The 13,215-nt window shown below is 30.8% G+C and overlaps 1 protein-coding gene and 1 non-coding gene across 2 annotated transcripts; both read right to left on the reverse strand.

Annotated features, from left to right (window-relative positions):
- Positions 1-649: 649 nt before the first annotated feature.
- Positions 650-5,940, reverse strand: LOC131170715 (protein DETOXIFICATION 40-like). Its single transcript, XM_058130445.1, has 7 exons — positions 5,542-5,940; positions 4,814-5,445; positions 3,004-3,060; positions 2,609-2,847; positions 2,320-2,438; positions 2,001-2,087; positions 650-896 (listed from the first exon to the last, which is right to left on the reverse strand). Exons 1-7 carry the CDS (start codon positions 5,854-5,856, stop codon positions 813-815), a joined length of 1,533 nt encoding a protein of 510 aa, XP_057986428.1. The 5' UTR covers positions 5,857-5,940; the 3' UTR covers positions 650-812.
- Positions 5,941-12,590: 6,650 nt separating this feature from the next.
- LOC131170865 (small nucleolar RNA R71) lies at positions 12,591-12,697 on the reverse strand. Its single transcript, XR_009141630.1, has one exon. It is a non-coding gene; the product is annotated as a small nucleolar RNA R71 (small nucleolar RNA).
- Positions 12,698-13,215: the final 518 nt, after the last annotated feature.

Raw genomic sequence — 13,215 nt, forward strand, 5'->3', positions numbered from 1 at the left:
TTTTAAAATTTTTTATGTATTTATAACTAAAAGTATTTTCAGGTTAAGTTTGTATATTTTAAAATTATTTTTTAATAATTTTAAAAATATATATTTTTTATATTGATTTAATATTTTTAAAATATAAATTCATTAATGGTTAATGAAATGATTGACAAAGAGAGAGAGAGGCTCAGACAATTGAAGTAATCTTATTAAATAGGTTTTAAGAGTTTATGTTGCTTTGTGTGTGCTAAAAGTATTCTATAATCTTCTCATGTGCGAGATAATTTAATAAATTATAAAAAACAATACAATGTAACATAATTTTTTTTTAAAAAAAAGAAAAGACACTTTTTAATATTTACAAAATAATTTCTCCTTTATAAGCAAAATATTTTATTAAAGAAGAGAATAGAGAAGCAAACTATAGAAAATCAACTACAAATCAAGAACAAAGAATATAAAACCAACGAAAAAAACAAGGAAAGCCACAAATTGGCAAACAAAATCAGCGCAACAAGGAATAAAATCGACCCACAAAAAGCAGCAATGCCATCTTGTAAGTGCTTGAATTTGGAACAGATTTATTCACAAACACCTTGGGATTAAGATCATTAGGCATCCGCCTCTCTTGTTGAAGAAAACCTTATTGATGGAAGGTAGGGGCTCAATAAGCATAATTATTTCAATTTAATTATTAAAAGAGATGCTTTAGCTTTTGCTCTCACGAAGTCCAGCAATCAAACGGTTAACAATAATCAGCCACATTCGACATGTGGTGATAATTGAAAAAATAATTTGGTTAATTAATGTTTGTTCAGAACATTTATTTATGAATGTGAGAAATCCTGTGATGGTCGATGCTGCTTTGTTTTGTCATCCCATTTGTCCAAACGCATTTTAGCCTTCTCTACCTGAAACAAAGACACATCTTTCTTAGATTAATTTAAAATATGTTGAAAATGTGGTCTGATCATTCATGGGGTTAATTCAGATTCATTAAATTTAAAATTCAAAAATCATATATATTGTCAAAAGGTAACAAAATCTAAAAGTTATGTACATTGGTTAAAAAATGTAACAGCTGCTTGAAGAGATACAACTCTTGTTAATATTTACATGTATGAAGAGATACATCTTTTGACTAAAAAATTGGCACACTTTGAGTAATATATATAAGAATCTTATAAATCATTTATACGAGTAACAAAAGGACAAATGAGTGTGCAAGTTTAACTAATTCTTAATTTTTGGAAGCTCTTATTTTAAACAAGTTGTGCAGTAATTTATTTACATAAATAATATACACGTCTAGACTATGAATTAATTTATATAGTTTATTATAAATATATGATTATATAATAGATAGTGAAATAAATATAATGGAAACTTAAAATTGTATGGATATACATCAGAATCCATATATTTAACTCTATGTATTGGATTCTTATGTTTTTCTTTAAAATCAAATTTGAATTGATTAAAATTAAATTTAAATAAGAGTATTATAATCTATTCATGGATGAAGAACTCAGTTTAAGGAAAGGATAAAAATTAAATAGATAATATATAAGATGATCATCTATGTATATAATTTTTAATAATTTTATTTGTTTCTTCCTATTCATAATTTTATTTATGTATTATAATAAATATTTAAATTAATGTTTTTTAATAACAATTTAAATAATAATATTACTAAATAAAATATAAAATTTGCAAGACATTATGTAATTAATAATTTTCAAGAAAAGAAAATTAGTTGGGGTGACAATTAATATCAGGCATTGTTGTCACACTGACTATGGACCTTCAAGGTACATGTTCATTTATAATAGAAAAAAAAAAGTCAAAATTATAATGCATTGTACATTTTCTCTATATAAATGCTTTACTCTTGAGGGTACCTATCAGTTGTTAATTAACTTGCAATAATTCATAAATAATTAACAAGAAATCTGGCAGTATAATATTCATGCATAGTAATTAAACTCATTCAAAGTCCTTTGAGCATTTACCTCTTTGTTCCAATCTGTGCACAAAGTCACCCATAATAAAATGAAAGTCTGCATCACAGTTCCTCCTATCATCCCACCCCATATTCCCTGTTAAATTCACAAATATTCAAAGAAAATTGTGAATATTTTATAGAAGAAGCTAGGATTAGAACAGGGTTTGCTGATTAGAAAAAGGAAACATACATGCATGAAATATTAACGATGTTCAGAAGAAATTTTAAAATATAACCATTGTATATATAATAATTTTTTATCATAATGAATGGTTATTCATCATTCATTATATATACAATAATTATATAAGAGGTTTTGATTTTACCTTTGCACCAAGATCGAACTTAAACCCAAGAAGACAACCCACAGGAATTCCAACCACATAATAGCATCCCACATTTACATATGCCACAAATGCTTGCCATCCACACCCAACAGCAACCCCTTCACAATTATGAAGTTGTCAATTAGCCGACCAACATATATTGACGATACAAGCCAGCAGTCACATTGCCCATCATATTAGTTGATTCTTTTTATCATATCAGTTAAGCACTTGTGGAAACTTGAAGTTCTCTTGCTGAGAGACAGGACCTGAGTAGAAGAATTCTTACCGGAGAGGACTGGTTGAACCCCATTAAGTACAAGGGTGACTGCCAAAAAAGGACAAAGTTCTGAGACAGCATTGGCTACAGTTTCTCCACTAGTGAAAGCATAGCTAATTACATCGCGTAGAGCAAGCACAATCACAGCTTCTATAACTGCTATTATGAAGGAAACCAGAGTCACCATCACAACTGAGAATGCTGCTGACTTGGGATTCCCTGCTCCTAATTCATTGCTAACTCTGACACTGTAATTCAATCATTGAAATAATTAACAATGCTCTCTTAATTTCTCATGAAACTAGCATTTTGATTTCATAAATCAATTAATTTGAGAGTTATTTTATTGGTAAAATCCAATAATCCTACTCGTAATACCCGATCGAGTTAATTAAAATTATTACCTTGCAGCTGCATTGAATCCGACTGAGACCATGAATAGCAACGCACTTACAGCGGTACTGCAAAAAGGGTATTAATCATCAAGAACATTTAGACACTAATTCTTGCATGTTATTTTATGATAATTTTTATTATTAATATATTTAAAAAATATATGATACAAAATAATTTAATAATATTTTCTTGTTTAATTATATAATTTAGTATAGTAAAATAAATATAAAAATTACAAAAACAATATTTACTATTTTAAATATATAAATGATTCAAAGATAGTTATTTAAATAAAATATTAATTTATAAATAATGTTATAATATTTAAAGATATATTTCATTTATTTTAATTAATGAAAGATATTCTATAATAAAATAATAGAATATAATTTGAAATTTTATAAATTATGTAAAAATAAAATAGAAATATATAAACTTTAAATTATTCAACCCATAAAATTGGTGGGTTGAAAAAAAAAACCATTGTAAAATGATGACCAAAAATCACCATTTTTTCATGACTAATATTCTCAAATAAAGACAGAAATCTTATTTATCATTATGAAACAATGGTAAATCATGATTCAAACAAGGCGAAAAAGTTTTAATAGGTAAATTTTTTTTTAATAAATATCATTATAATATTAAGAAAAAAATTATTTAATTATTTTAAAATTTTATAATTAAAATATGTTAAATTTAATTTTAAATTAATTTAATATTTTTATTGACATATTTAAAAAGAGATTTCTAAGCATCTTTAGTTCTTTGACAAGTTTTTGGAGAAAGCTAGTGTCAGATTTACAACATAGAGGTATATGCCAATAATTCTCTCACAACCGCATATATAAGTGAACAAAAGCTGCTGGATACTGCTCATGTAATTAATAATTCTTAGGGCCCCTTTGATATTAGATTTTAAAATTAAAAAGTACTTTCCTTAAAATATCATTTTAAATATTATAAAAAATATTTATTATTTTAATATTTTAAAATTAAAATATGTTAAATTTATTTTTAAATTTATTATCCCAATTTAATTTGAGATAAAATATTTAAATTAAATATAAGACTTGAAAAAATTTACTTATTTAACTAACTTTTTAAGTGAAATTAGACTTGATTTATTGTTTTATATAATATCAAAATCTATTTTATTTTAATGTTGGATCACCTATAAACATATTTATTTATAAATTTTACGCTTTAAATATTTATTTTTATACAATAAAGAGTGTATTATTTCATATTAGCTTTAATAGCTAGGGATTGTTTTCTTCTATGTAAATTGACAACTTAAAAGGGAGGAGAGAAGGGAAAAAAGTGAATGGGAACATAACAAATTATATATATGTAAAAGAAAAGTATTTTGTTCATATTCTAATCTTCTCGTTGAATCAACCAAATCACAATTACTTCACATAGTTAGAACTGCACAATCTCAATCTTTGTGTGAATATAAAATACAAATATGTGGCCTATATTCAATAAATAGCTAGAAAAAGAATTGTTAATTAATTAGAGAAATAAAAATAAATAAAAATTTCAAATTATGGAAAATTCATGATTTGCTAGCTTTATGGTTGTCTTGCCCCTTTTACTTTGAATTGAAGTTTCATGTTAAATTTTTAGATTTTTTTATTTATTTTTTCAGTGATTTGAAAAGTGTTGGTTGCCCTTAGTAAATCCATGTTAAATTTTTCTTGAATTTTATTATAAATAAAATTATATATCTTATAAAAATGGGGAATTCATATTTGGAGTTCTATCTACAGACTAAAATTTCACTAATTTAATTAAAAAAAATTACATTCTTACCATACGGCAAGGGAATCCAAGGCAATCTCAGGGTTCTTGAGCAGACCAGCAATCAACACTAATATCTGAAAGTACCAAGTCTCCAAGCACAGCATTATTGCCGATGCTAGTGATAGTTTCACAAACTCCCAAAGTCCAGAAAAGGCCTGCAAGGTAAAACCATTCCATGTCTGCTTACACCGACTACTTTTCAATATATAAATAAACTGGGCACCAACTATGATCCACCATGACAAGCTTAACACCAATGAAGTGCCTATTAATCCCAAACCCATCTGATACACTGCAAGCCAGGTGAGAAATAAGTGCAGCACAAGAGTAGTTGCTGATATAACAGCACTTGGGTTCACTATGCTCTGAGCTTGAAGGAATTTTTGTGTCGGAAAATTCACAGCATAAGCAAAAACTTGAGGTATTAGACCATAAACAAACACTGCGGCTGCTGCTGCCACTTTGCTTGGCTCTCCCAGTAAGAGCAAGATAGGCTCTGAGAAAAGGTAAATCATAGTAATTGGTATCCCAGTCATAGTTAGCACAACCGTTGCTCTTTGGAGGTATGTGCCAAGCATTTCATATCTGTGAGCTCCATAAGCTTGACCACATAGAGTTTCCACTGCACTTCCCATCCCCAACTACAAGAACAAAAATTAAAGATTAAACCAAATGAGAAAAAACACTGAACTGATCCATCCGACACAGACATTTATTTGTGTTGATATCCATATTACCATGAGGCCATAGGCAAAGAGTTGGACGCCGCTATTGCCAAGAGAGGCAGCAGCAAGCTCAAGATTACCGAGATGGCCGGCGAAGACTCTGGTGGATAAGGACATCAAATTGTTGATCATGTAAACAAAAACTGTCGGTGCAGCCAGGCGGAAGAGGAGCTTAAGTTCAATCCATGAAGCCAAACGGAGGCGCTTGAAGTACGGCAATTGGTGATCGTTCAGCACCTTTTCGAGCCTGGAGTTCCCTTCAGAATGGGCAGGTGGATCAGGCAGTGACTGTAAAATGGGTTCCTGGAGTTCATCCTGAGACTCCATGAATGGGCTATTGGATGGTGATGGGTAGAAATTAATGGTATTAGGTTAAATATAAAAGGATTGAAAAGGATCAGAGGATGGAGTCATGGAGATTTTTTTTTTTTTTTATTTAAATTTTTATAAAGTCAATGGAAGGTGAAATGCTTTTTATGCGTACATTATTAACAAACAGTCAAAAAGTCATAGTTTAATGATCGGAGATATCTTTTATCTTTGATTTGACTGAAGAGCAAAACAAGCATAATAATGTATACAGAGTTATGTTGTTTTCTTTCTTTCTTTTTTTTTTTTGTTCTTTCAATCTCCAATCAATTATCAATTATATATAAGATGGCTTCTTATTTAAATTTGATTTATTATAAATTTATATATAATAAAATTTATTTATTAAATATATAAATTTTATATATTTATATTTTAAATCAATATAGAATTAATTTAGATAAAAATTCTTCGCATAATTAAGAGTAAATAGAAATTCTCACGATCAATATTGAATCTTGACTTGAAAGATAATATCTTTATTATAAGGAAAAAAATATAAAATTAAAAAAACAATATAAACCTTTCATGTGATTAATATAAAATCAAATAAAATAAAAAATATTAAAATGAAATTAATCACATTAATTCAAAGTTTCGGTTGAATCAAATTAATTTAATAATGAATTGAATCAAATTAAATTAATTTTAATTATATATTATTTTTAATTTTTTTTAAAAGAGAGAAATTGGATTGAAACAACATATTGGTAATTAAAAAAAAATCAAATATAAAATTTTAAACAAAAAAAAAAGCCATAAACTCATATTTTATTTCTTAAAGAAAGTCATGGAAAACGAGAAAATATCGAATTCAAAGAAGAAATCAACAAATAACAGCAAAGATTTTAGGAAAAAAAAAAAAATGAATTTGATTGAACAATTCATCATCTACCATCCTTACCTCTGAATTTTGAAGGAATGAGACAAATGAAAGAAAATTTATTGACGGTTTTCTAATTCCATCATGTTCCATATTAGAAAATTTAATTGTTATTTAAAAAGGAAAAGGAAAGGCTACAGTAAAATTCCCAAAGCTAGCTTCCTAAGCTTGTAGATCACTTGATGCTTGTTCGAATGCTTCTTGAAATGTTATCACTGTGCATGTTCCATCTGTTTCCACGATTCTTTATTTGCTTTCTTAATCTGAAAAATAATCGATAATTTAACATGCTTTTTTGTCTTATCATGCAGTAATTACTCAAATTTGTGATTAGATTATCCATTAATAAGGCAAACATTGTGATTCACGAGTTGCTTTACCCAAACTATTTGGGCCTGTTCAATCAATGTCACTTAAAGCAGCACTCGTGCATAGCAGCACATTCTTTAGATTCTTGCCAAGTAGGTCACTCATCAAGAATACCACCGAGTGTGATGACTTAGTGGTAGGCTCTGAAAGTTGAAGGCATCTAACTACGGTTCGATTTCTTTCATTGGTATTGATAACTTAATATTGTCTCTGCTTATAGTGAATGAGTGAATCAACCACAGGTAGTCCGCTCTTGCGACTTTTTGGTGACTCATTGTGACTTGGTAATATATCCTCTAATGGGAGGTTAATCAAAGACTAAAGGAAACCATTTAATCACAGACCCTAATTTAGGGGGCAATAACTATCACACTCGAAAAGTTTTTTTTTTTTACAATTAAAAATAAAAAAAGTCACTTGTCAAGAATAACTTTTAATATTAGAGATGTTACTACTCATCATAAAATTTTATCATAAGAAACAGAGATAAACACGTATCTATTTTAATAAATACATATCTATTTTAACTTGTGCTAACATGTTCAATCAAAATAAATGAAAACTATTAGATATGTTTAAATTTGTAAGTGAAAGATATTATGCGATTGGCTGATAAGTTTTAGCTAGACATATATTATTTTTAAGAAAAATAATTTTTATTAAAATTAAAAGATGGCCACAAAAAGGACCACAACCACTCAAAGCAAGCGAGACATATCCTTGCATAAAAGATTAGGATTTTAAATTATTTTTTCTTGTTTTTTTTGGTTATTTAAATGCAAAATTATATATAACTATATGCAATCATTTAGTAAACTTATCTTTGTTTTACTAATTTTTTAAAGATTTTTTTTATTTAAATTTAATTTTTTATAAAATTAAGATATAAAATATACGATGAAATCTACATATTAAATATATAAATTTTACAATTTATATAAAAATTTGGCTCTGTTGAAGCTGTAATTATACTAAAATGGAAGATTGCAAAATAGTACCTCCTAGCATTCCACACCATGCATATTAATTCCCTGTTTATTTCACAATATAAAAATGATTAGTTGGGATGTATGAATATGTAAGAGAAGATGATAGATTTTCTTTTGGGTTTTTGAATAATTTATTAGGCCTAGAATGTCCACCTTTACACGGAAGCCAAAAGTGAAGCCAAGAACGCAACCCAAAGGAATAGCAACAAGGTAATAGCATCCCACGTTAATATATGCAATAAATGCTAGCCATCCACATCAAACTGCTACGCCTTCAAAATGATATAATTTTTTTTTTTCTCTGAAAGGATCACTATTATTCATGAAGAGGAAAAGCAATACATCTTATCCTTAACAAGAAAATCATCTAACTGGAGAGGATGAACAGAAGTCCATCCAGGGAATAGACAACCCAAACGAACAGTTCTAATTACCCAATCTGCACAAGAGTTTGCACTTCTAGGAACAAAGCAAACAGATAGCAATGGATAGATAAGATGATAACAGAGATCGAATATCATGAATAATAGCCTCTAATTCCCAAGTGATGGGCACTAGAGGAAGCATAATAAACTGAGAAAGCTTTAAGTAATCAGTTTCAATAGAGGCATCAAGAAAACCTTTGCTGGATGCAAAACGCAATGCCTCCCTAAGTGCAAAACCTTAAGCTAAAAGTGCAAAACGCAATGCCTCCCTAAGATATTTAGACAAATTGCCAGAATTTTGCATTTAGAGGAATCTACAAATATCATTCTGAGTCTCCATTGCAGCATTTAAGCTAAAAGTGATGTCCGATTTACTGAAGTTCATACGCTAGCCTGAGGAAGTACTATAAGCATCCAAAAGACCCTTAAGTTGAACCGCCTCATCCAAAGTTGCTCGACCGAATAAATTAGTATCATCCGAGAACAATAAATGGGATAAGATAGGACAATGGCGATTAATTTTGAAACCCATAATTGAATAAGAGGACACGGCCCTTTCCAATATTCGCAATAATACATCAGAGACTAAAAGGAACAAGTATGGAGACATTGGGTCTCCTTGGCGAATACCCTTAGTGGGAGAGAGCAGCAGTTTGAGTTCCATTCACCAAAATAGAATATCTCACAGTATACACACTGGTGAAAATCCAAGAAATCCCAATGCACACTATCATAAGCTTTGTGGACATCAATCTTAATTGCCATAGATCCATACTTACCCCTTCTTCTATTCTTTAAACAATGGAAAGCTTCATGTGCTATCACCACATTGTCTTGAATACATCTATTCGGCACAAAAGTAGATTGGACAGGAGACACAATTCTGTCTAAGCAAGGCCTCAAATGATTTGCCAGGAGCTTCGAAATCATTTTATAATTGAAATTGCACAAGCTAATAGGCCGATATTCTGCAAAATACTGAGGGCAGTTATTTTTTGGAATTAAGGCAATAAGAATGTCATTTGCTGGAGGAAGAACACCATCGCGCAAAAAAACCTCCACCATGTTCACAACATCTTCCTTAATAACCTCCCAATATTTCGGATAAAAAACTCCTTGAAAACCATCTGGTCCAGGGGCCTTATAAGCCCCCAAACTAAACACCACGGATTTTACCTCTTCCTCTGAAACAGGGCGGCATAACTCCAAATCCATCTCTGCAGATACTACTTTAGGAATTAGTTGGAGAATATCATCAGAAGGAGAAATCGGGTTAGCTTCATACAAAGACTGAAAAAAAGAATAAGCTTCCTGTATAATAGAATCACCATTTTGAATCCATTCCCCCTGCCTAGTCTTGATTTTACAAATTTGATTTCTTTTCCGCCTAGAGATGGTTGAAGAGTGAAAAAAATGAGTATTCTTGTCCCCATATAACAACCAGTTGAGTCTAGATTTTTGAAACCAGTACAGTTCCTCCATTTGCCACAAGGATTTGATCCGGTTTTTTAACTTAGAGATCTCCTCCGAGTTAGCAGTAGACATAGGGGAAGATAACAAGTGGTCCAGTTGTCTAGAGAGATCCCCTATTCTTTTCTTCGAGTTACCAAAATGGTGCTTACTCCAATTCAATAGAACAGTCTTGTAGGAATTAAGCTTCTCACTGATATTATCTTGAGTGTGTGATGCATACATTTTGCATAGTCATTTAGGTTTAATTTCATAACCATTTTATTTGATTATTAGTCATTTTTAGCTAATTTCATTAGTTATTTAGTTAGTTTTCCATAATTGTCAATTTTGGATTAACTTGTAATTTTTACTTTGTTTTGTAGGAAAAATGGTGTTTTTAAAGGACTAAAGAGAATTTTGCCATTGAGGAGTGTCTTCTACAGCAAAAAGATGTCAAAAACAAGTTTTCAAGCTGAAATATGCATTGACCAAACTGTGCATAACTTGCCGCATAAGCTATGCAGATCTGCATAAGGAGGAAGATCACTGTTCCAGAACCAGCCGAAATGTGCATAAGGAGACTGCATAGCTTATGCACATTCTCACCTCCCTTATGCACATTCACGAAATTGTGCATAACCTATGCACCAAGTCATGCAAACCGCATAAGTGACCCGAATCAGCTGAAATCGCATAAGAGATCGCATAACTTATGCAGTCCACTTATGCAGTCCCATAAAGAGTTCATTAATGAGCTGGCAGAAGATTCCCTTAATGTATTCCTCCTAGAACATACTATTTTAGGGCTCCATGTCAGAAAAATGCTATATATAGTCTCATTTTCCCATTTTAGAAGGAAGAGAAGGGAGCAAAGAAGAAAAGGAGAGGGGGCTGAGCAGAATTTGAAGAGCCATCTTCACCTTCCACACCATTTTCAACCAAGATTTGCAGATTTCTTTCTTTCTTTACACTTTTCTACATTTCTAGTGTTTAATTCCTTACTTCTTAGCTTAGATTAAAGCTTTATTTCCATTTAAACTCATCATATCTTGTAAGCATTATGGATAGTGAGTAGTTTACTTTTGATTCTGGAGTAAGGGTTGTAATATTTGAGATATTTTGTGGATTTTGATTGGGTAATCCATATTTTGTGGTCTTAATGAGTTTTATTCATTTCTTGTATGCTTAATGACATGCTTAGTGTAGGATCCCATTAAGTGATGTTCTTAATCCATGGTTGAAGCACCGAAAGGAGAAGGCCTTGTGATAGATAATCAAGAAATTGGACTTAATTAACTTAGACCTAGAAATAGGCTAAGGATTAAGAGGATTCACAGATTAATTAAAGAACTTAATGGGTCTTAATTAATTCTAAGTCCACGAAAGTAGGATTGGATTGATTAAGGCACTCTTTGTCTCACTCGAAAGGGAATTCAAAGGATTTAAGAATTAATCTCCTTAAAACCATTTAGTTTCACAAGATTGGATAACCAATTTAAAATCCCAAAATAGCTCGAATATGAAATCCCGAACTCCGGAATCGCCTTTTTACCATTGTTAATTTCTAATCGAATTTAATTGCTTACCATTTTAATATTGCCATATTTGAACTTGCTTACTTCAATTTGATGCAATTTTAGTTTAATTAATACATTGTTGAATAGAATATTAATTTTGCACATTTAAATTGCATATTCCATTACCCATTAATTTAATACTTTAAATACTTCGATTTAGTCAACTTTTATATAAAAAATTCAATTATTAACACGACTCCTCGTGGGATCGATATTTTTCTATACTACTTGTACGACTCGTGCACTTGCGGTTGGGACGCATCAAGTTTTTGGCGCCGTTGCCGGGGAGTTGTTTGTTTAAGATTGAATTCTTGATCATTTTAGTTGTTTTTAGTTTTATCTTTGTTATCTTTTCATTTTGTGTTTGTTTGTTCTTTTTCAGGTACTTTAATCTTTTATGAGAAGAGCTAGAAGCTCAAGTGACACATCCTTATTGTTCAATCCTGAAATAGAGAAATTTTGTAAGGCCAACAAGAAAGAAACCAGAAGAAGAAAGGAAGCTTTGAGAGAGACTGAATTAGAAGCAGACATGGCTGATGAAAGAATTAGAATTGGTGTTGGTAATGCTGGAAATGGTCAAAACAATGAAAATGAAGCCCAAGGGGAAGAAGTTGTTAATGCAAACGTGCCTAGGGGAAGTATGATGGATCATGCTTTTCCACGTTTTGATGATTTGAGAGAGAGCATAGCAAGACCAAGGATTGATGCAAATAGTTACAAGATGGATTTTGGAGTTCTTCAAATGATTCAGAATTCTCAATTTGGAGGACATCCTTCTGAAAATCCACACACACACTTGAAGAAGTTTGCTATGATCTGTGACATGCAAAAACAACCTGGAGTGTCTGATGATGCAGCAAGATTGAAGCTATTCCCGTTCTCTTTGAAAGATAGAGCATTGGATTGGCTTGATTCTTTACCTCACAACTCCATTACAAATTGGGAGCAACTCACTGATGCATTTCTTGCACAATATTTTCCACCTGGAAAAACTCAAGAGCTGAGGAATCAAATGACAGCTTTCAGACCAAGAGAAGATGAAACTCTTTATGAGTCATGGATGAGATGGAAGGAATTAGAGAGATTATGCCCACATCATGCCATTCCAAAATGGATGATAAATCAGAATTTCTACACAAATGTCACTCCTGCAATTAGAGGAATCATTGATGCTCAAACAGGAGGAGAATTTATTATAAAGCATGAAGATGAAGCTTATGAGCTATTGGAGAAAATTGCAAAGAATACTCATATTTGGAGTAGTCCAAGAGGACCAGCTCCAACTCAGAAAAGGCAAGCTGCTGGAATATATGATCTTCATCCATTCAACATGATTAATGCAAAATTTGATGCACTGACAAATGTCCTTGCTAAGAAGATGGAAGATTTGAGTATGTTGGTTAGTTCATCATCATCAGCTGGAAGTTCACAACAAGTGGCTTATGCAGAGGAAACTACCAGCTGTGGAATAGATTATGGAGAACAAGCAGCATATGTTGGTAATTATGGAAACAAGCAAATGGGGAATCCTTATTCTCAAACTTACAATCCAAATTGGAGGAATCATCCCAACTTTTCATGGGGAAATCAGCAAAATCAAGTTCAAAATCGAATTTTCAACC

This window comes from Hevea brasiliensis, chromosome 11 (assembly GCF_030052815.1).
Source record: "Hevea brasiliensis isolate MT/VB/25A 57/8 chromosome 11, ASM3005281v1, whole genome shotgun sequence".
Lineage (NCBI taxonomy): Eukaryota > Viridiplantae > Streptophyta > Magnoliopsida > Malpighiales > Euphorbiaceae > Hevea > Hevea brasiliensis.